The sequence below is a fragment of the Papio anubis genome, chromosome 4 (genome assembly GCF_008728515.1).
Source record: "Papio anubis isolate 15944 chromosome 4, Panubis1.0, whole genome shotgun sequence".
Classification (NCBI taxonomy): Eukaryota; Metazoa; Chordata; class Mammalia; order Primates; family Cercopithecidae; genus Papio; species Papio anubis.
In genome coordinates this window covers 61,777,991-61,801,373 of record NC_044979.1, presented here as the reverse complement: position 1 = coordinate 61,801,373, position 23,383 = coordinate 61,777,991, and the positions used below count along the sequence as shown (strand labels likewise).

Genomic DNA, 23,383 nt, shown 5'->3' with positions numbered 1-23,383 from the left:
TATTTGTCATGATTAATATGTGTTTGTTTCTTGCCTTTCAAAATAATGATCTTAAAACTGCTATGCATTAAAGCATACTCATGCACCATATAATGTTTTGGTCAATGATGAAGCGTATATGCAATAATGTCCCATAAGATTACAGAACAGTACATTCACTGTATTTTTCTATGTTTAGGTATGTTTAGTCCTCTATATACTTGCTAATTTTTAGCCCTTTTTTTAAAAAACACAGAAACTAAAAATATCTACACTTATATTTATCTCAATTAGGTTTCTCATAATAATTATTCACCCTGGTCTTTTCATGTGGCTAATTCCAGAAGAACCTGTACTGCAAAGTAAGAGGCAGTTTACTAAGATGTTCATCAGTCAAGAATAATTTTATTGTGTCTTGTAGTAAGTGTCAGGTTAATACACAAACAATGTTAGTTGATTAATTAAGGCTGAAAAATGAATAATAATTTATAAATTACGAGCATGTTTTCACTTTATAAATTACAATTGTTTGTATGATTGGTTTGTGTCTTCTCAATTTTGAATAGTCATTACTGCTCTTCTGTAAGTAAAATGTTTCTTAATTTCATAAGTGAATTGTATGCTCTGGGAACACTCATAAAATTTTTACAAAATACCTAGTCAAAAATTGGCAAGTCCTGGGTATATTACTGAATATGGCTGAATTCAAAAAATTACTTGTTAATATCAGGTCAATCATTGGAGAGTCTACCAAGATCTCAGAAAATCCTATTTTATATTATTGAAATCAGAATGACATACTTTGGTTTTGGTGTCCAGTTCCAATATTCATGTTATATTTAGCTTCTGGGTACCTGATCTACTTTTTGTTATCTCTATAACTTGTGATAACTATTATCCCTTCTTAAATTAGTACTAATAATTTGCTAATTGTTTACTACAGGTAATGGATTAGGAATTAGAATTGTGGGTGGTAAAGAAATCCCTGGACATAGTGGAGAAATTGGAGCCTACATTGCCAAGATTCTTCCTGGGGGAAGTGCAGAACAGACAGGGAAACTTATGGAAGGTAAGAATAAGGAATTTTACAGTAAAATAAAATGAATGCACTCATATTAAATGCATTTTAATTTAATATGCAAATGTTCTCACCATTCTCTGTGTAGGTAAACCTCTCTCCTTATGGTTAGTTGTGAAATTTTGGTATAGTAATGTAAAAGAAGATATGTCCACAAATATATTCATTTTATTTTCAATTGCATTGTCCTTTTGGCAGTTAGCTACAGAAGTATCTTGTTTAAGAAACACTGGTCAAAACTTTTTTACTGACTGGGGCAATTTTATTAAAAAACACTTGAGTTATCTATGATAGTGTTTCACAAACACCAAGAAAAAATATGTTGGAATTAGAGCTAAAAAAAAAAATCAAATGATTCAGTACACGCTAAGGTTGGGTAAACAAGTATGGATGGCCCACAGGCTTTATCCATCTGCTGCCTGCTTCTGTAAACACTGTTTTATTGGAACACAGTCATGATCGTTAATTTACATATTGAGCCTGGGTGCTTTACCAAAACAATAGCAGAACTGCATTCATGACAGAGAATGTATGGTCTGCAGCATCTGAAATACTTACTCATGGCCCTGTACAGAAAACATTTGCCAACCCCTGTCCTAGGTGTGGTCTGTTTTTAAATACTAAATGCCTCAGTACCTCAAAAGTGTTTTAAAGTAATGATCATTAGAATAGGAGATAATGGGCCATAAAATATGTACTTAATCATTTTCATTCAGTAAAATATTGAACCTAGATTCTCAAAATACATAATGAAAATTTTTCATTGTCAATCAGATAATATGGTCATTTCCATTCTCCAGATTCTCTAACATAAATATAGTTCGCAAGGTTTTGGTGATTTTTTTTATAATGAACATTGTCACAAAGTAAGTGCAACCTTTTTATTTTCTCTCTATATATAATATTATTTGAAAAAAAGTTTTTCTGTCATTTCATAGTTTAATAAAATTTTGTCTGCTGTTGCTTAAAAACTTTAATCATGTTAAAATTGACTCACTGTGATTTTCTCAAATTACATATATCGGAACCTTCCAAAAAATGTCCATGGACATTTTGATAGACTATTAGAATAAACACAAATTAGAAGCAGTATTTATTCATCACAGTGTTGTGCTGGAGCCAGGTTGCTCCATATCAATAAGACATTCTATACAAATCTCTTCCCAACTTCAAATTCAGTAACATCATGATGATAGCTTGAATTGGCTATAGTGGCAGCATTTACAACGTGGAAATAGGCAAATGCTATAACGCAAAACTTTATATTTGCTTGCTTGCTGAATTATTTACTTTCAGAATGCCAGCTTACCAGCACATCACCAAATAAATAACTAAAAGCATATTGTTGGCCGGGCGTGGTGGCTCACACCTGTAATCCCAGCACTTTGAGAGGCCGAGTGGGCGGATTGCTTGAGACCAGCAGTTCAAGACTAGTCTGGCCAACATGGAGAAACCCTGTCTCTACAAAAAAAAAAAAAAAATACAAAACTTACCCGGGCGTGGTGGCGGGGAGCCTGTAGCCCCAGCTACTTGGGAGGCTGAGGCATGAGAATGGTTTGAACGTGGGAGGCGGGGGTTGCAGTGGGCCAAGATCACGCCACTATACTCAAGCCTGGACAACAGAGTGAGACTTTGTCTCAAAAATAAATAAATAAATAAATAAATGAATGCACATTATTAAAAATATTCTAATGGCATTCATAAAAGAGGAGAAGTTAGGAGAGCTTGCCAGATAGCTCAATGAAAGGAAAGACTGTACGAATAAAGAAATAACAGTTATAAGCAAAGTACTTGGCGCATAGGCATTTTCTATTACTATAACTCTTTTATGTCCAATGATAATTTTTGGTGTTACAGTCTAATAAGGATACATAAATTGAGACCCATTTTTAAGGATGAGAGTAATAGGATCACTTTCACCTAGTATACCTTAGAAGAAGATTGAACATGCTATTTTCATTTTAAAATAAAATTTGCAATAACAACTGTGTCTAATATCATTTGACAAAAATACTTGAATAATTTATAAATATCGTATACTTTTTTGGATTAACACCATGAAAATCAACAAATACTACAAATTAGCATGATTCTAAAGACAATATCAACACAGGATATACTATGATGAAGCGATGCTCTCTGCACTTTGTAGTCTAGGTGGCGTTTATTAAGTTCATAAGTTTAATTTTAAAAATAGATACGATACTATCTCAAGAGAGAAAATGAAAGTAAATCTAAAATTATATTTGTGATTTTACAAGCTCTAAGACTGATACTAAAGTCTTCTTATTTTATTTCGGAACTAGTATTTTTGCAGTTTATGTAATTGGTTTAAGTGAGAAATCATTAAAAACTGTATGCATAGGATTTAAGATTTTATTTTTATTAATTATGGTATTTATTCATTCTCTCAAAATTTTGCCAAGGTGTTAAGTCAGGCCTTCCTATGAGTATAAATCCTCTGATTGAAGTCCAGTTCTTGTATAATCGAAACCCATAATTTGTTATTTATAATTTCCAGCTTTATTTACTCTTATAACAAACCTCTTTAATAAACTACTTGTTAATATTTCTATTAGATTCATGATACTGTCTTGACTGTCAATATTCAAATACTGTTTTTGAGCATTAAATATTTTGGAGAATAATGTCGACATATGGTACATCATATCTTTCCCCCCCCTCATAAAGGTTATACTTGTATTCTACACCATCAGGTGACAATGATAGAAGTTTATTCCTTTAGTATCCAAAGATTAACTAGCTAGAAGTTTACAAGTCCAAAAGGGTATACACAAGAATTCACCTTGTTTAGACCACTGCATTTACTGGTACGTGTGTGTGTGGTGTGTGTGTGTGTGTGTGTGTGTGTGTGTGTGTGTGTGTGTGTGTTTTATACTTGTTTTTGTCTATAGTTCTATGTTTAATTTTACACTATATCCTTCATCCTCAATCCCTTATAGATTATCCCAAAATTCCAAAGGAGTTGATTGGTTGAGATACAACCCTGATTTTTATGCCTTATGTGAGGTATTATCATGATGTCAATTGTATATCACTGGAGGTTTTTTTCCAATTAAAAAAATTCATTATTATTGATTTTTTAAAATTTATTTGTTGAAGGCAATAAAGGTGTTGAACATTTCATAGTTTGAAGTTAACTCTTTCCTAAGGAAAAATTATACCTACGTTAATAAAAGATAGATGGTGTGTTTATGTAATTGGATTTTTCCCCCTGTTTAATGACTTGCAGGCAGACTTAGAAATTGATCATCTCTTTCATATATATCTGTTTTCTGTATTTCTGAATATAGAATTATATAGACTGTGCCCTTACAGATTCACTGTCATCTTCCAGTTTATTTAAAACATGAATGACAACTTGGTTGCCAATAGAATTCTTAGAGCGTACTGTTTTCTACCCTAATCTACAAAGCTGTTGTTCGGAAAAGCTAAGTCTCCTGCTTTTCCTGAGTTTGTTCATTTCTCTTATCACAGACTTTTAAAAATATTTTGGTATAGCTTTTACTTTTAGAGTTTTATTTTTATTTTTAATTGACAATAATACCTATATAGATTTATGAGTTACAATGTGATGTTTCAATTCATATATATATTATGGAATGATCAAATCAGGCCACCTAGCGTACAACAGGATTTTACAACATCAGATTCTAACATTTTAACACTTTTGCAGCACTCGGTGTCATAGACTCTGACTATGTTGGCTTTGGGAAAACAAGAGTATTTTCTTTTTTTTTTTTTTTTTTTTTGAGACGGAGTCTAGCTCTGTCGCCCAGGCTGGAGTGCAGTGGCCAGATCTCAGCTCACTGCAAGCTCCGCCTCCCGGGTTCACGCCATTCTCCTGGCAGCTTTTGTTCTATATATTCACTTACAATACATTGAGCAGTCATATAGGTTTTCTGATGTTTATAAGCCAAGTGCTATTGGTTTTAAAACACTCCTAATGGTATGTGTGCCATCTCCTAAAATAAAAAAATGCAGTTCAAGAACTTTACTATTAAAAATTTCCTGAGCTATTTTTTAGTTTTCAATCAGTCTACAATGATTTTCTGAAAGAACTCAGAGAATCAAGTACTTGAAGGATTATAATGTCCCAAAAAAACTTAAAATTTATTTCCCGGTAACGTTTAGTAAGCATTCCTACACAAATACTGGACAGACAATAATCTTTTGCCACCTATTATTCTTTGTTTTAGTTGCGTAAATTAGTCTTTGTTCTATAAAAAAGATGAAGACTAAAGATCTGGGGAATTTACAAATCTAAATTTCTGAAGTGCTATTTCTTGCTATTTGATTTAGGATACAATATTAACAATTTTTTGACCAGCAGTGTTGAGGCTGTGAGATGTTCAGCAATGTTGGAGTATTAAATGGTATATAATGTTGTCTCTCATTTTTGTCTTTGTCATTGGTATTTTTTGTTGAACTAGTTTGAGCATCTAAAAGTGTACTAGAATATATGAACTTTGAATAAATATTTACAACTTTCATTTTAAATCTTTACCCTAGATTATTATAAACCTTTTTATATTTAAGTTAAATATAACCAACATCTTACCTAATAGACTTTAAAAAAGTAGATGCTTCCTCTATAAATAACTGTATTTTCTCTTGACTGTTTTACTAGGTAAAACCTACTGATTACAATTTTAGGAAGTTTTGCATTTATTACGTGCTTATTCTTTAAAAATCACTATCTGCATATGTTCATCTAAGATCAATGTTCCAACCCTCTCCAAATTTGGGAAATTTGTAAACAATTGTGAAGATCTCATGACAAATGGAAACTTCGATTTTACTCTGATAAAGACCAGATTCAGGCCGGTCACAGTGGCTCACTCCTGTAATCTCATTGCGTTGAGCCCAGGAGGCGGAGGTTGCAGTGAACCGAGATTGCGCCCCTGCACTGTGTTCCTTACCACTTTGTGCACACATCTATTGTGTACCTTGACCTTGTCAGTTTTTTTTTTTTTTTTTCCTGCATGCTCAGTGTTCAACACAATGCCAGTAGCAAAGATCCAAGCAATATATAAAGAAATAGGTGATTTAAAAAAAACAAAACAAAAAAAAACTTTGTTTTCAAAAGTCGGATACTTATTAAGACCTCACTCCTCACAGGATTGTGTGAAGCAAATAAAATGATATGTGTGGTTTATATACTACTATTTGTAATTAATCATATACATTTAAGCATTTAAGACAGCATCAATATTTCTAAACCTTTTAACTATCTTTTTAAAATAGTATACAGGATGCAAAGTTACCTCTGTGCACATGTTCTCACAACCTTGAACTTAACTGCTCATGTATTTACATACATTTATTTTAGGTTTATTTTTTTCCTTGGTGTTACTTTGCTTTGAATTTAAATTCAGATCTCTGGGATGGGAGAACAGGGTCATTACTGACAGAAAAACCCTCCAATCTAGAACTACAGGACCATCTTCCTGTGCAGTGACTGAGTATGAGAAGGAGATTTTTCTCTGCCAGTTCTTCTTTAGTCCAGAAGATCCAAAATTGTCTTTATGCTGTGGCTGAGCAAGGGTAAGGACACAGAAGAGAGGGGTTTTAGATTAGAAGTTAAGATCTCAACTCAAATAAGTACTTTGTGCAAGTGTTTTCTGCCTGACACATCTGTTTGTGATTCGTTTGCACTTAATAGTGAGTGAGTTTTGCTCTCAATCTTGTAAATTTTCATTGAAACAACTCAGTAGTTGAATTTCTCCATTACACAGTAGGCACAGAAAGTCAAGTTTTGATGTTTAAAATGCATAGAACTGGACATGATGTTCCTTCCTTAAGCTGAGCCTCTTCCCCAGTCAGCAAAATTTCCATGTAAGACTCACATAGCTTATTCGTACTTTTTTCTCATTTCACTTATTAAGATGCCCAGCACAACACCTTACATCTGTGATTCCTTCTTTGATTCTAATGAGAATGGAGGAGGATGGCAGGAGTGTGGATGGGGGGTGGAGTGTCTCAGCTTTCTCATGGTCCAGTGCATGCAGTTTAACACTTAATCAGGTGATGAGCTGTAATTTTCATTAAAAAGGTTCAAATGTGCAAAAAAATAATAATAATAACAGAATAATATAGCAAACAGCCATGTACCTATCATACTGTTTTATTGTCTCACAATTTTACCATGTTTCTTTCATATTTGAAAATGAAATAGGCCCCTATAAATTAGTTAAAGCTTCCTGTAGTCACCCCTCAACTCACAAACCTCTGTTACAATCCCAGGATAAAATATCAGAATTAATTTGGGTTATACTTTTGCTTACATTTCTTTACTGTGTTATGTATGTATCCACAACTATATAAGATTCATTTTGCTTGTTTGAAAAATTGTATTTAAATAATATCTTGCCACACATGTCTTTTTGCCGCTTTTAAGTCACCTGAAGTTTTGGAGATTGATCAAAACGTACATGTAACTCTAGTTCATTTATTTTCACTACTGGGTAGAATTCTGTTACTATATGTCTCTAATACAGTTTAATTTAAGCATTCCCTGGTTATTTAGGGCATCGTAGTTTTGGTTTGCTTTATTTTCACTGCTTTAAACAATGCTATAATTAGTTTTTCATGTAGTCTCCTTGCGACCATGTATAGGAGTTTATTCTACAGTACAACTTAAATTTCTGGGTTATAATGACTATCAATCTTGTCAAATAACGTGGAAGAATGTTCTGTGGCTTCTTCTACTAGTTTATTTTTTTTCCAAATTTCTCTCCCAAGTGTTTCATACTATTTTTACATTTGTCAGTGTCAGATTAGTGTTCTCATCTCTATACATACTTGTTCCTCTTTCTTTACATTTCCTTTTATCAAATCCGTTGTGCGATGGTTTCCCATTGTTGCTTTCATTTACTTTTCCTTCAGTAGTGCTCAGTATGATCATATTCTATTAATCTTGTTAGCTTGTGGATTTTTCTCATCTGAGATTTGACTCATCTTTTTGCCTATTCTTTAATTGGATTGTTTGTGAATTTTTAATCATTTTAGGGCATCTTTATATATTTTGAACATAATCATTTGTCAAATATGTAGGATATAAATAGCTTTTACCAGTATATGGCTTATATTTTTAGTTTCTGTCTCTTTTTTTTTTTTTTTTTGTAAAATTTGAAGTTTTAATATAGTCAAATTTGTCATTTTGTTTCAAGTAAGTTTTATAAATGTGTTGTATTGTTTAGGAAATTCTCCATGCCCTGAAGTCTTAAATATATTATTCTTCATTTTCTTCTAAAAACTGTAAAATGTTACATTCCAGAAATGTTCTTAAGCTCACAGAATTAAGTTGTTTTTAACGTATCTGTGGTCCAAAGTAGAAAGTTCATATTTTAGTTTTGTTTTCTTTCTCAATATGTATAATCAGTTTTCTATGCACCATTTTATTAAAGCTTTATATTTCAGAACTTTAACAGGACTTTTGTCTTGTTGTTTCAACAAGCATTCCTGAGCCGTCTCTAGAGTGGCTCAGCTCCTGAGGGGCTATATGCCTCTGGGTCATTTTTTTTTTTATTGGCACATAATAGTTGTACGTATTTATAGAGTACATGTGATATTTTCATGCATGCATACAATGTGTAATGATGAAATGTGGATAATAGGGATATCCATCACCTCAAACGTTTATCATTTGTTTGTGTTGGGAACATTTAAAATCTTTCCTTCTTGCTACTGTGAAATCTGCAATAAATTATTGCTAGCTATATATTTACTATATTCATGAGATCAATTTATTTAGCTTACACATGTGAGTGAAAATATGTAATATTTGTCTTTCTGTGTCTGCCACTGTTTGTGGCAAACAGTGTATGAGCATTTCTCTTTCTTCAGATCTTTGCCAGCATTTGCTATTTTCATCTCCTTGCCGGCATCACTATTTTGAAAATAGCCATTTTTAATGGGGTGAGGTGAAATCTCATTATGGTTTTAGTTTGAATTTCCTTTATAACTAGTGATATTGAGCATTTTAATGTATCTTTTGGCCATTTGTATGTCTTCTTTTGAAAAATATCTATTTAGATCTTTTGCTCATTTTTTAAATCAATTTATTTGGGGGGTTTGTTGCTATTAAGTTGTTTAAGTTCCTTATACATTCTACCTATTCATCCCTTGTCAGATGGATAGTTTGCAAATATTTTCTCCCATTCTGTAGGTTGTCTCTTCACTTTGTTGACTGGTTCCTTTGCTGTGCAGAAGATTTTTAGGTTGACACAATCCCATTTATCAAATTTTGCTTTCGTTGCTTATGCTTTTGAAGTCTTACTCAAAACATTTTTGCCCATACCAATGTCCTGGAGTATTCTTTTAACGTTTTCTTCTAGTAGTTTCATAAGTTCAGGTCTTAAATTTAAGTCTTTATTTAAATTAGAGTTTATTTTGATATATAAGAGATAGTGTTCTAATTTTAATCTTCTGCATATGAATATCCAGTTTTGTCAGCATCATTTCTTAAAGACTATCCTTTTCCCAGTGTATATTCTTGGCGCCTTTGTTGAAACTGTGTTGGCTGTAAATGCACGTACTTATTTCTGGGTTCTGTATTCTCTTCCATTGGTCTATGTGTCTGCTTTTAGGCCATGCCATGCTCTTTTGGTTACTATACCTTTATAGTGTATTTTGAAGCCAGGTAGTGTGATGCCTCCAGCTTTGTTCTTTTTACTTAAGATTACTTTGTCTATTCACGGCATTTTGTGGGTTCCATACAACTATTAGAAAAGTTGTTTTATTTCTGTGAAGAATGACATTGATTGGTATTTTGATAGAGATTGCATTGAATCTGCAGATCATTTTGCATAGTGTGGACATTTTATCAGTATTAATTTTTTCAATCCATGAACATGAAATATCTTTCCATTTTTTATGTGTCCTTTCAATTTTTTATCCATTGAAATTGAAGAGGATACATAAAAATGAAAAGATATTTCATGTTTTATGTTTCCATTGTAAAGATCTTTCATTTGCTTAGTTAAATTTATTCTTAGGTATTTTATTATACTGTAGCTGTTTTAAATAGGATTGCTTTCTTGATTTCTTCTTCTTTGCTACTACTGTGCGCCATTTTTTGAATAGTGTATCATTACTCACACTTGTCTACTAGTCCCATCTGTCATATATTAATTTTTTTAAATGCATGCACAGATCTTTTCTGAGTTCCCTGTTCTGGTCTGTTTTTCTATCCTACTGGCCTATTTGTCTATCCCTACACCAATATCACACTGTTTTAATTGTAACATCTTTATATTAAGTCCTGGCATTTGGCAGGTGGATCCATCCTAGAGCTGTTCATCAAAATGCTCTCGGAACAATTCTTGACCCTTTGGTTTTGCATATAAATTCTAGAATCTGCTTTTCAATTTTCATGATAATCTCTGTTGAGATTTGATAGTGATTTCATTGAAGAGACTGATTACTTTGGAAAAAATTTAGACATATAGTCATGTCCAGTTGAGTCTTCAATAAGTTGACAATGCAGGATTTTGCTCTACTTAGAGACTTAGTCATTGTATTCTGAATTAATACAATAACATGAGTTAGGACATTAAAGCAATTATCCATAGCAAGTGTTAAACTTATTAACAATATTATATGGTTTTATCAATTTATACCAATATTATATCTCCAGAAAAGGTAGAGTAGAAGATATAGATAAAATCAATTTTACTTGGTAATATCATGAGCTAAATCTAAACTTTTATGTGCATATCATTGGTTCTAAGCTTTATTTAATCACTGGATATTTTGAACTAGTTCTCCAAATTCATTTTTGTCCTAGTTGTCTGTGTTATAACATAATTGTGAAATACATTACCATCATGATACTTTTAAAACTTCAGCAATTTTTGTAAGAGGACAATGAATCCACAAGGACTAAATATCATATATTCAGTGAACCTAAAACACCGTTTATATTGATAAGTTATTCAACTTTGTTAATTTAATAAAATCTTTTGAAGATAACTTGTATCTATATTATGTATCTATATTATTGTATCTTGTATCTGTATTAATTTATATTATTATAATTGGTAAATTTAGAAAATTTTTGGAAAACTCTTTGGAGTTAAGATAGAAATATAACATTAAAATCTGAATGTGTCTTCAAGAACATTCTGAATGGAAGAGCACAAAGCTAAAACCAATGATATCCAAGGTTTGCTTATAGATTTAGCCAGAGCTACATGGCAAGTAAGCATGTCCAAGGCCATAAGACATGTCATGAAATGAGAGAAACTTCATTGTTTGTCCATAGGTATTCTCTGAGGAAATGCCTCTGCGATATTAATTATAATTCGTGCATACTTTTATATTCTTAGTTTTTAGTTGTTTCAGAGTAGGCGATTGAAATTGGTCCAGCTAGCTTGCTTTTCTTCTTAAAGATGAACTGACAGGGTTTCTGGCAAGAAAATGCTGTTGGATTTATTGTTGAGAATCAGCGATTGAAGTAAGGGTGAAAGTTAGCTGTTTTTGGAGTGGTGGTTTTGGTTTTAGAAGTTGGCCTCTGGAATTCCTTGTCATGAAAAAGTCTTTGGTAGAAGAGCTAATTCCAGTAGCATTATTAGAGGACAGAGGACGCACTCCAGCGTAACATAAGGAAGAATGTGCCTAGGCAAGAAAGTCTCTATTTCTGCTTATGCTTTTTTGGCATATGTTACAGATGACATGGCAGTGATCAAGGTTGGAGATCAAGAAACACAGCACACAGATGAGTGAGCTTCCTTGTTCTTGTTCCAGGGGGATTACCAGGTACGGATTGGTCATTAGCATGAGATTTCTCAAAATTCTCTAAAACTGGTGTGTTAGGTACACATAACACAGACCACAATTCATGTTGATACGAAGATTTTCTAATATGTATTTAGGAAACTATCTTCTTTGAAGAAAAATACAAATTATTGGTCCCTGGGCTGATAGGTTGTAATATATTATTTTTAAGATGTAGTGGTATCACACCACATCAGGATATTAGTGATTAGATACATTGCCAGTACGAAGAAATATGTTTCTCTTCTTTATCCATTTATTTTGAAATTTATCAGAGCAAAATTATGCTTACATTATAATTTTTGTGATAGGGACATGAAGGAAACTAAATAATGTCCTGTTTTATGCAGTCCAATGCCCCAAATCCTAATTTGATTGCCTTCATCAAGGGTGACATACTTTGAAATATTTGTGTGTTCAGTGACATTGCTTCATGAGGAACAATTGTTCCTACAGTTAAATTTCTGGATTTGTCTAACCAGTATTTCATGGAATAGACTGCACTTTGTTGTAAGCTTGGAGTGGTTACTTTGGAAGCAAGGATGCTAACCTATCTTTTAATATCCATACCAGATCTTCAGCCAGCCAATGCTTTAGTATCTCCAGTGATTAGTAGAGAGCCATGGTTTTAGAGTTAGATCAGGATTTAAATTCAGATCTGGTACATATTGCCTGTATTTTTTAAAACTTTTAGTACCCAGGTATTCTTGGCTGGATAACTGGGATAATAGTTGGCAAAACTGTTATCACATTTAGGAATAAGATATAGGAAACATAATGTCATGCTTAGAATATTGTAAGTAGTAAAAAGAAATCTGTGTTTACTTTCAACTTTGAAGGTCTTTGACAATAAGAAGAATATTTACCATATTAAGTTTGAATTCTGTGTCTTCCATATTTGTGCATGCTTAAATCATTGACCCTGATCAGGCCTGAATTCTGAGTTACAGGAGGAGATAATATTTCTGATGAATACAGCATCGAACTCGGAGTCAGAAGACTCTGAATTAATGCTGTCTTCAGGAATTTAGGGAACTTACTTGTGTTTTCTGTAATTCCTTTTATATCATCTGTATAATTAGATTTCAGGATCTAACTCACATCATTACAATGAGGATGAAAGGAGCCAATATCTTTTATAACTGTAAAGCAATGGACTAGCTATAGAACTATTTTGTTAAGGATAGGTAAAATTATTTTCATAAATAATATTAATCTTATAAAGCCTAGACTTTATGTAAGGGAACATTTAAATGCTAGAAGTATCTGATATAATGAAATATATCATTTTAAATACCAGGCCCACATTAATAAAAAATTATAATGCCTAAAGCGATTAAGTCATTTCTCACATAAATATATCGCCTCTTAACTGGAAAATCATAATTTTGGCTAATCTTTTTTTTTTTTTTTTCTGAGACAGAGTCTTGCTCTGTTTCCCAGGTTGGAGTGCAGTGGTGCAATCTCGGCTCACTGCAAGCTCCACTTCCTGGGTTCACACCATTCTCCTGCCTCAGCCTCCTGAGTAGCTGGGACTACAGGCATCCGCCACCATGTCCGGCTAATTTTTTGTATTTTTAGTAGAGACAGGGTTTCACCATGTTAGCCAGGATGGTCTCGATCTCCTGACCTTGTGATCCACCTGCCTTGACCACTCAAAGTGCTGGGAATACAGGCATGAGCCACTACACCCAGCCAATTTCGGCTAATCTTTTAGAAGGCTTTCTAAATTTTTCTTATCAACAATAGGTTAATCAGTAAACCTTGTGTTCTGATTGAAATCTATGACATATGTACAATGGATGTTTGTGTATATGACTTTCTTGGTATGTTGGTCAGTGAAAACACATCTTGTTGATAAATAGATTCATGATATAGGAGTCAGATGATTCCGTTTCTGGACCACTCTTTCTCATCAACTGCTAGTGTGACCTTTGTCAAATCACAGAAACTCCCTGGGTCTTTAGCATTAAACGTAAGAGACTTATGAGATATGTTACCTTTTGAAGAGATGTGAGGGAGAGATTGAACATTAAGAAAACCATAGTTTCTTAAGGCTTGGAAATGGGAGATGAGGCAGCATCATACAAGCAGTGATAAGCTGAGTATGTTAGATGAGATGGAAATCCAAGAATTAGAATTAAGGATGTGATACTAATTACGGTAAATGAAAAAATAAGTGAGACCAGAAGTGGATAAATCGTAAGAGAAAACAGTTAAGTCTTAGGGCACCTCCCTTCCCTATAAGCCCATTACAAGGTTTTAAGACAGGTTTAGAAATATGTGGTGTTTGTGACATTTGTCAGCTTTTTAACATTTGTGATTTGTTATTTCTTATCTCCTTTTTAAAAATATTCACTTATATCTAATTTTGTACTTATAATCTTACATTTTTTCTTAAAATTTTATATGTTTTAGGCCTTAAGAAACCTGGATTCATTCCTGCATGAGATGTTGTCTTAATGGTGCAGGACTTTGAAGTACTTACTGCAATACTGATGTGAAGTAGTAATATACTGAAAAGGTGGATGGAGGTGACAAACAGGAAGTTCAGAGAGATGGTTGTTGTAAAGGAGTAGAAGTGAAAATACTAGGAATACTGGAAATAATGCAGAATGCAAATAGAGCAAAACATTTATTTAGTAACTACACTGTACAAGTCTATCCTAAAATAATATAGAACGATATGGTTTTTCCTTGCTTTCAAGATGCCTACAGTACAGAAATGCAGTAGATGTAAGATATACATTGTAGGGGGAGAGTTGGATCAGGGTCTTAAGTATTTTAGAAAAATATAAAATAAATATGAAGAACTAGGACAAAGATAGTTTTAATGGAAGAAAACTCTTTTGTTGTTGTTGTTGTTGTTGTTGAGACAGGATCTCACTCTGTCACCTAGGCTGGCGTGCAGTGGCGCAATCACTACTCACTGTGGCCTCAGCCTCCTGGCCTCAAGCGATCCTCCCACCTCAGCCTCCCAAGTAGTTGGGACCACAGGCATGCACTACTACATGTGCTACTTTTTTAAAAAAAATTTTGTAGAGACAGGTGTGCTGCCATGTTGCCCAGGCTAGCCTTGACTTTCTGGGCTCAAATGATCCTCCTGCATCAGCCTCCCAAAGTTCTGGGATTATAGGCCTGAACCACCACACCTGGCCCAAAACTCTTTTTTTTACAATTAATGATGTTTGTCTTCTGTTTAATTTTGATAGATGTATTCTTTTAGTTTCATTAAAAGAAAATACAGAACTAAAGAAGTGCAGAATACATTGGTTGACTGCTTGCATTAGAATCAACACCATGACTAAATGGAGCTTACAGATTTTTCCCCCACTTGAAAGAATTCCAGGTAACTTTCAGGTAGTTTCTAAGAGCAGACTATAAGCTCCTGAAGGCAAGACACTGTCAAGGAACTATACAGATCTTTTAAGGTTCTCACTTATTTTAATTAATTTTTAATTGTTCAGCATAGTAATGGAGTACTGTTCCAGATACAATGATAAGTGCTGAAGTGGAAACAATAGCTTACAAGAATGTAGGTTTTTACTTCCGTACTTAAGAAATTCATACTAAAGGGGTGTGTGTGTGTGTGTGCGCGCGTGCGTGTGTGTTTATAAAATTTCACTGAGAGTAGTGAAAGAAAATAAGATTCCTTTATTTCCTCTTGAGCTGCTTTTGTTTCCTTTTATACTCTACTCATTCCCCAAATCCTAGTTACTGTCAGCCACAGCACTTGAGTTTGCTGAATGCCATTATTTATTCATTCATTTTTTCAAAGATTTTTTCTTTAGTACATATTGTATAAAGCAATTTCTCTTCTTGGACATGTGAGGGCTTCAGTGAAGAAAGCATGGGTTTTATATTCTAATAGCTAAGACAGATAATAACAAATATTAATATATATAAATGTTAAATATATTTCATATATTATAATATATTAAGTGTCATACATTAGATGGTAATAAATGCTAAGGAGAAAAATATAGCAAAGAGGGTGGGTATGGCATGTAGGAGGATGTGATTGCAGTTTGAGATGAGGTGGTAAGAGAAAGTTTTGGCAAGAAGGCAAAAATTCAGTAAAGCCACCAAGGATGGGAAAGAATGATCTGGGAGTTGTCTTGCATTATAGGCAGAGAAGTGACAAGGACACAAATATCCCGAGCAAGAGCATGCCTGGTGTGTGCCAAGAACAGCAAGACAGAAAGGAAGCCAACATGGCTGAAACTGAGTGAACACGTGAGAGAGCGAATACCAAAACTCAGAGAAGTAGCAGGGGTCAAATCCTGCAGGCCGTTGTAAGGATTTTAACGTCTATTCATGTGAGATGAGAGGCAATTGACCTGACATAAGCTGAATGATGTTTAAATAGGATCACTCTTACTGCTGTATTAAGAATAGTTTTAAAGAGGTAAAGAGTACAAGTGAGGAGAGTTGCTAAGAACCTATATAAGTTAAGACCAAGGTGGGAACGAGGAGGTGTTGAGAAATAGTTATATATATGTATAATAGATATACATATATATCAACACAGTATGTATATTTAGTTAATGAAAATGATCTCAATATGTTCATTCATTTGTTAGGTATTCACATTTATAGGACAAAATCCCTTCACCATTTTTTTAAAACTTAAATCCTTGCATAATACAGCAAACCAACAGAGTATTTTGCATCTAAGTCTTACATCTTATTTTAAATTAACACAATAAATACACATATTTTAGTAGGAATTATACCATATAAATGTTTATTTGTGTAGTTCTCTTTTTTTTTTTTTTTTTTTTTTTTTTTCGGCATCTTGCTCTCTCGCCCAGACTAAAGTGCAATGACGCAATCTCGGCTCACTGCAACCTCTGCCTCCCTGGTTCAAGTGATTCTTCTGCCTCAGCCTCCTGAGTAGCTGGGATTACAGTCACCCGCTACCATGCCTAGCTAATTTTTGTAATTTTAGTACAAGCGGGGTTTTACTATGTAGGCCAGGCTGGTCTCGAACTCCTGATCTCAGGTGATCCGCCCACCTTGGCCTCCCAAAGTGCTGGGATTCCAGGTGTGAGCCACCAAGCCTGGCATTTGTGTGGTTCTACAGGTGGCAGTTCAATATTTTTTTATTTCTATCATTTGTAATTTGCATCTCAGTAGGATAAAAGGCAACCAAGAGCCACAGTTTTAATATTTATGAAGGAAAATCATTCTCTAATAGTTATTTATTTAAGAAAATTATGTCTGTGTCAATATCACTTTATTTATGAGAACAAAAGTGAATAAAATCTCTCAATCTCTTAGAGTGCTTAGACAGTTTGCATTCATAAACTGTGGATAAAATGAATTTAAGTACTATATTGATTCCAAGAACTGATTCGCAGCAGTCCTATTTTTTCATCCTGACAATATTTTCTGAAAATTGTATTTCATGTAAGAATTAATAGTCAATTGCAATTTTGAATTCCTGTCTTATTTTTGTTAAATTTTAACCATTCTCTGGGCTTCCAGTGTGTCTCTGATTTTATCCATTCATTCATTCAGCAAATTGTCATTCACTAATGTCTCCATTGTCACAACAGAGGCAATTACATAAATGAATAAATTAAAATATAATATTTTGAGGATAACAGTAGAAGTATGTACAAGAAACAGAGAAAACACAAAATAAACTGACACTAACCTGCTGAAGTTGGAGGAGAAATGCATACATCCTCTCCAAATGGCAAGAAGTTATTAAAATAATGATCTAATTATTGTAAACCTTTCCTTTTATGTCTTAATATTAGCAAATTAATTAAGTCCAAATACAATGTTAGACGTAAGCCTTCCACAACGTATTCCAGCTATACAAACTCATCTTTATCCATTCTCACCTCCAATCTACACACCCACCAGCCCCACTCTGATCCCAGAGCCATGATGCTATTTGCCTTCTGTGGGCATTTGTTCATGATGTTCCTACTCCATAGTAGGAGTAATCATGTCAGAAGTTATAACTAATTGATATAAGTGGCCCAGAATTTAGTACCCTCTTTGGCACATACTGACTAAATATTTGTGGCATACTGACTTGATGTGATGTTTTATTATAATTCAATACATTTATTTATATTGATTATGTACTTACATCTAAGATATTAGCCATAAAATAGCCAGAAGTTTATAATTAGATATTCCATATAACTTAAACATTTAAAAAGACTTTATAATACCAAAATTACGTAATTTAGATGAGGAATGAGGAGACTTGGCTTTACAAACTGCCACCAAATGTGGCTTCTAAAACTATGGGGGTTTTTATTGTGAAAATGGGGATTTACTTACCCTATCTATTTTATTGGATTACTGTGAAGATAAAATGAGAAAAAAAAATGGGCAAAATAACTTTTTTGTGTGAGTCCTGTATTGGTGTTCCTTATTAATACCAGAGGTATTACCACAAGTGAAATGGGTTAAATTTTACTCCTTTTAACTGAAATGACCACCAATCAAATGGTATACATATGAAAACCCTCTATTATTCATATAAAACTGTATTGCCAATACTTTTACAGTTGTAATCCTGTTTACGATTAGAGAAATAATTTCTCTACATGAATATTAGAAAGCTGGAGGGAATGTAGTTAAGTTGTATTCTATTCAGTTGGCAGAAATTGCTGTTGAACTGTTTTCTTCTTAGCCAATTCTTATTTTTCAATGGAAAATCAATTATTGCAGGATGTTGTATACACTCTAATATTGATTGATAGCATTTGAAATTGAATTCTGTTTATTAAAGAAATTGGTAACTTCTCAAATAGAATTCAATGATCAAATGACATTTGTTATTTATTAAACATCTACCAAGTCAAAGTGAATTATTTCCTAATTCTTCATTGTGATACAAAGAACAGAATATTTACACTTTTTATGAAATAACTTGACACATAATTTTATTTCTTTGAAGATTCTCTCAGGATGATAAAATGGTTACTGATATTTTTATTGTTTGAACTGATGTCTCTATGTTATTTACATCTTTTGACACTTCCGATTATGAAAGAAATTGTGCATCCATTTTACCCTTTTAATTTTGATTATGTCATTCATAATAATCATGTAGCATAATTGGCTCCAATATAAGCAAAGTATAACTTTTTAATTTTTAATTCTTTGGATAAATAGTAAATGTATATTTATGAGGCACATGAGATGTTTTCATGCAAGCATGCAAAGAGAAACAAGCACATCATGGAGAATAGGGTATCCATGCCCTCAAGCATTTATCTTTTGAGTTACAAACAATACATTATTTTCATTAGGTTATTTTTAAATGTACAATTAAGTTCTTATTGACTGTAGTCACACTATTTGTGCCATTGAATAGTAGGTCTTATTTATTCTATTTTTTGTACCCTTTAACCATCCTCACCTTCCCTCCAACCCCCTACTACCATTTCCAACTTCTAGTAACCATCCTTCTACTCTCTATATCCATGAATTCAATACTTTTGATTTTTAGATCCCACAAATAAGTGAGAACATGCGATGTTTGTCTTTTGTGCCTGGCTTATTTCACGTAACATGATGATCTCCAGTTCCATCGTGTTGTTACAAATTACTGGATCTTGTTATTTTTTATGGCTGAATAGTACTCCATTGTGTATATGTACCACCTTTTGTTTATTCATTCATCTGTTGATGGACAGTTAGGTTGCTTCCAATTTTTTTTTTTTTTTTTTTTTGAGACAGAGTCTTGCTCTGGTTGCTTCCAATTCTTAGCTGTTGTAAACAGTGTAGCAATAAACATAGGAGTACAAATATCTCCTCAATAAACTGATATCCTTCATTTTGGATATATACCCAGCAATAGGATTGCTGGTTAATATGATAAATCAGTTTTTAGTTTTGTGAGGAACCTCCAGACTGTTCTCCGTATTGATTGTAGCAATTTACATTCCCACCAACAGTGGACAAGGGTTCTCTTTTCTCCACATCCTCATCAGCATTTGTTATTGTCTGTCTGTTGGACATAAGCCATTTTAACTGGGGTAAAATTATATTTCGTTGTAGTTTGATTTTCATTTCTCTAATGATCAGTGGTGTTAAGCTCTTTTTCATATATCTGTTTCAAACAACCAATTTTTTGTTTTGTTGAGCTTTTGTATTTTTATCATTTTGATTTCATTTATTTCTGCTCTGTTCTTTATTATTTGTTTTCTTCTACTAATTTGGGGTTTGGTTTGCTCTTGCTTTTCTGGTTCTTTAAGATGCATCATTAGATTTTTCATTTCAACTTTTTTCTCTTTTTGGTGTACACATAGCTATAAACTTCCCACTCAGTAATGTTTTTGCATAGGTTTTAGTATATGTTTCTGTTATCGTTTGTTTCAAGAAATTTTTACAATTTCTTTTTTTTTTTTTTTTTTTTTTTTTTTTGAGACGGAGTCTCGCTCTGTCGCCCAGGCTGGAGTGCAGTGGCCGGATCTCAGCTCACTGCAAGCTCCGCCTCCCGGGTTCCCGCCATTCTCCTGCCTCAGCCTCCCGAGTAGCTGGGACTACAGGCGCCCACAACCGCGCCCGGCTAATTTTTTGTATTTTTAGTAGAGACGAGGTTTCACCGTGGTCTCGATCTCCTGACCTTGTGATCTGCCCGCCTCGGCCTCCCAAAGTGCTGGGATTACAGGCGTGAGCCTTACAATTTCTAAATTTCTTTATTGATCCACTGGTCATTCAGGAGCATATTGTTTAATTTCTATGTATTTGAATACTTTCCAAAATTCCTCTTGTTATTTCTAGATTTTTCCATTGTAGTAGGAGAAAATACTTGGTGATTTCCATTATTTTCATGTTTTAAAACTTGTTTTGTGACATAACATGTGGTCTATCCTTGAGTATGATCCATGTGCTGAGGAAAAGAATGTGTATTCCACAGCTCTTGGATAAAATGTTCTGTAAGTATCTATTGGATCCGTTTGGTCTATAGTGTAGATTAAGTCTCATGTTTCTTTGTCTGATTTTCAGCTGAAAATGGGGTTTTGAAGTCTCCAACTACTATTGTAATAGAGCCTACCTCTCTCTTTAGCTCTAATATTTCCTTTACATATCTGGGTGATCCAGTGTGGGGTGCATATATATTTAAAATTGTTATATTCTCTTGCTGAATTGACCTCTTTATCATTATATAGTGACCTTCTTTGTCTCCTCTTATAGCTTTTGTCTTGAAATCTACTTTTTCTAAGTATAGTGACTCCATGTATTTGAATAGTTTCCAAAATTCCTCCTGTTATTAATTTCTGGGTTTCCATTTTTGGTTTCCATTGGCATGAAATATCTTTATCCTTCCCTTTATTTTCAGTCTATGTGTGTCTTTACAGGTTAAGTGTATTTCTTGTAGGCAACAGAACAATGGGTCTTGTTTATTCACCCATTCAGCCACTCTATATCTTTTGATTGAAGTATTTAGTCCATTTACATTCAATGTTATTACTGATAAGTTAGAATCTACTCCTGCCATTTTGTTGTTTATTTTCTGATCTTCTCTTCCTTCTTTCTTTCCTTCCTGTTTTCTTCTAGTGGATTTTTCTCTAGTGATATAATTTAATTTGTTGCTTTTTATTTTTTGCATATATATTGTATGCTTTTTGGTTTGAGGTTACCTTGAGGCTAGCAAATACTATCTTATAACCCATTATTTTAACCTGATAATAACTGAACACTATTTGCATAAAAAAACAAGCAAAAAGAAAACCAATAAAAACTCTATGCCTTAATTTCATCCCCCCCACTTTTTAGCTTTTGGTTGTTTCTGTTTGTATCTTATTATGCTATATATTGAAAAGTTGTTGTGGTTATTATGTTTGATTGGGTCATCATTTAATCTTCTACCTAGAATAAGAGTAGTTTGCATATTACAGTTACAGTGTTACAATAATATGTGTTTTTCTGTATACATACTATTACCAATGAATTTTGGACCATCAGGTGATTATTTATTGTTCATTACTGTCGTTTTCTTTCTGATTGAAGTGTACCCCATTTAGCATTTCTCCATGTTTTAAGGATATTTTTACCAGATATACTATTCTAAGGTAAAAGGTTTTTTTCTTCAGCACTTTAAATAAGTCATATCACTCTCTCCTGGCCCGTAAGGTTTCCCCTGAAAAGTCTGCTACCAGATGTATTGGAACTCTATTGTATGTTATTTTTTTTTCTCTTGCTGCTTTACCCTTGACCTTTGGGAGTTTGATTATTAAATGCCTTTAGGTAGTCGTTATTGGGTTAAATCTGCTTGGCACTCTATAAACTTCTTGTTCTTGGATATTGATATATTTCTCTAGGTTTGGGACATTCTCTGTCTTTATCCCTTTGAATAAACTTTCTATCTCAATCTCTCCCTCTATTTCCTCTTTAAGGTGAATAACTCTTAGATTTGCCCTTTTGAGGTATTTCCTAGATCCTGTAGGTGTGCTTTATTTTTAAAATTCTCTCTTTTATGTCTTGGTGTATGTTAAAATAGCCTGTATTCAAGCTCACTAATCCTTTCTTTTGCTTGATCAGTTCGTCTATTAAAGACCTCTGATGCATTATTCAGCTGTGTCTATTGCATTTTTCAGCTGCAGAATTTCTGCTTGATTCCTTTTAGTTATTTCATACTCTGTTAAACTTATCTGATAGAATTCTGAATTCCTTCTCTATGTTCTTGAGTTTCTTTGCATTTCCTCAACACAAATATTTTGAATTCTTTGTCTAAAAGGTCACATATCTCTGTTTCTCCAGGATTGTTTCTTGGTGCCTTATTTAGTTCATTAGGTGAGGTCATGTTTTCCTGTCTGGGCATTGAAGAGTTAGGTATTTATTGTAGTCTTTACTCTCTGGGCTTATTTGTAACTGTCCTTTTGGGAAGGCTTTCCAGATATTTCAAATGACTTGGTGTTGTGATATAAGCTGTGTATGCTTTAGGGGCACCCTAAGCCCAGTAATGCTGTGGTTCTGGCAGACTTGTGAAGGTACAACCCTGATGGTCTAGCACAAGATCTGGGAGAATTCTCTGGATTACTAGGCAGAGACTCTTGTTCTCTTCCCTTACTTTCTCCCAAACATAAAGTTTCTCTCTCTCTGTTCTGAGCCACATAAAGCTGGGGATTGAGTGACACAAGCATCCCTGTGGCCAACATCACTATGACTACACTGGGTCAGATCTGAAGCCAGCACAGCACTGGATCTTGCCCAAGGCCTACTATAACCACTTCCTGTCTACTGCCTATGTTCACTCACAGCCCTGGAACTCTACAATTATCAGGTGGCTAAGCCAGCCAGGCCTGCGTCTTTCCCTTCAGGGTGGCGAGGTCCACCAGGCCCCAGGTGGGTCCAGAAGTGCCATCCAGGAGCCAGGGACCAGAGTCAAAAATCTTAGAAGTCTACCTGGTGTTCTATTGTATTGCAGCTGAGCTGGCCCTCAAACAAGACGCAGTCCTTCCCACTCTTCCCTGCCTTTTCCAAAAGCAGAGGAGCCAAGCCTCACCCCATAGACAGCATATCTCTTGTGGTTCCACATGAATTTCA

At 33.8% G+C, this 23,383-nt stretch overlaps 1 protein-coding gene across 7 annotated transcripts in view; it reads left to right on the top strand.

The window, feature by feature from the left end:
• The window catches only part of PCLO (piccolo presynaptic cytomatrix protein), a 417,094-nt gene that overhangs the window by 288,957 nt on the left and 104,754 nt on the right, over nt 1-23,383 (top strand). For 6 of the 7 annotated variants that reach the window (XM_031665281.1, XM_031665280.1, XM_021936115.2 and 3 more), the window contains exon 10: nt 923-1,048. In XM_031665281.1, the coding sequence (XP_031521141.1) occupies nt 923-1,048 (126 nt within the window). Of the gene's footprint in view, nt 1-922; nt 1,049-11,750; nt 11,840-23,383 lie in introns of all 7 variants that reach the window. The other variant, XR_004183192.1, reaches the window with a different exon arrangement.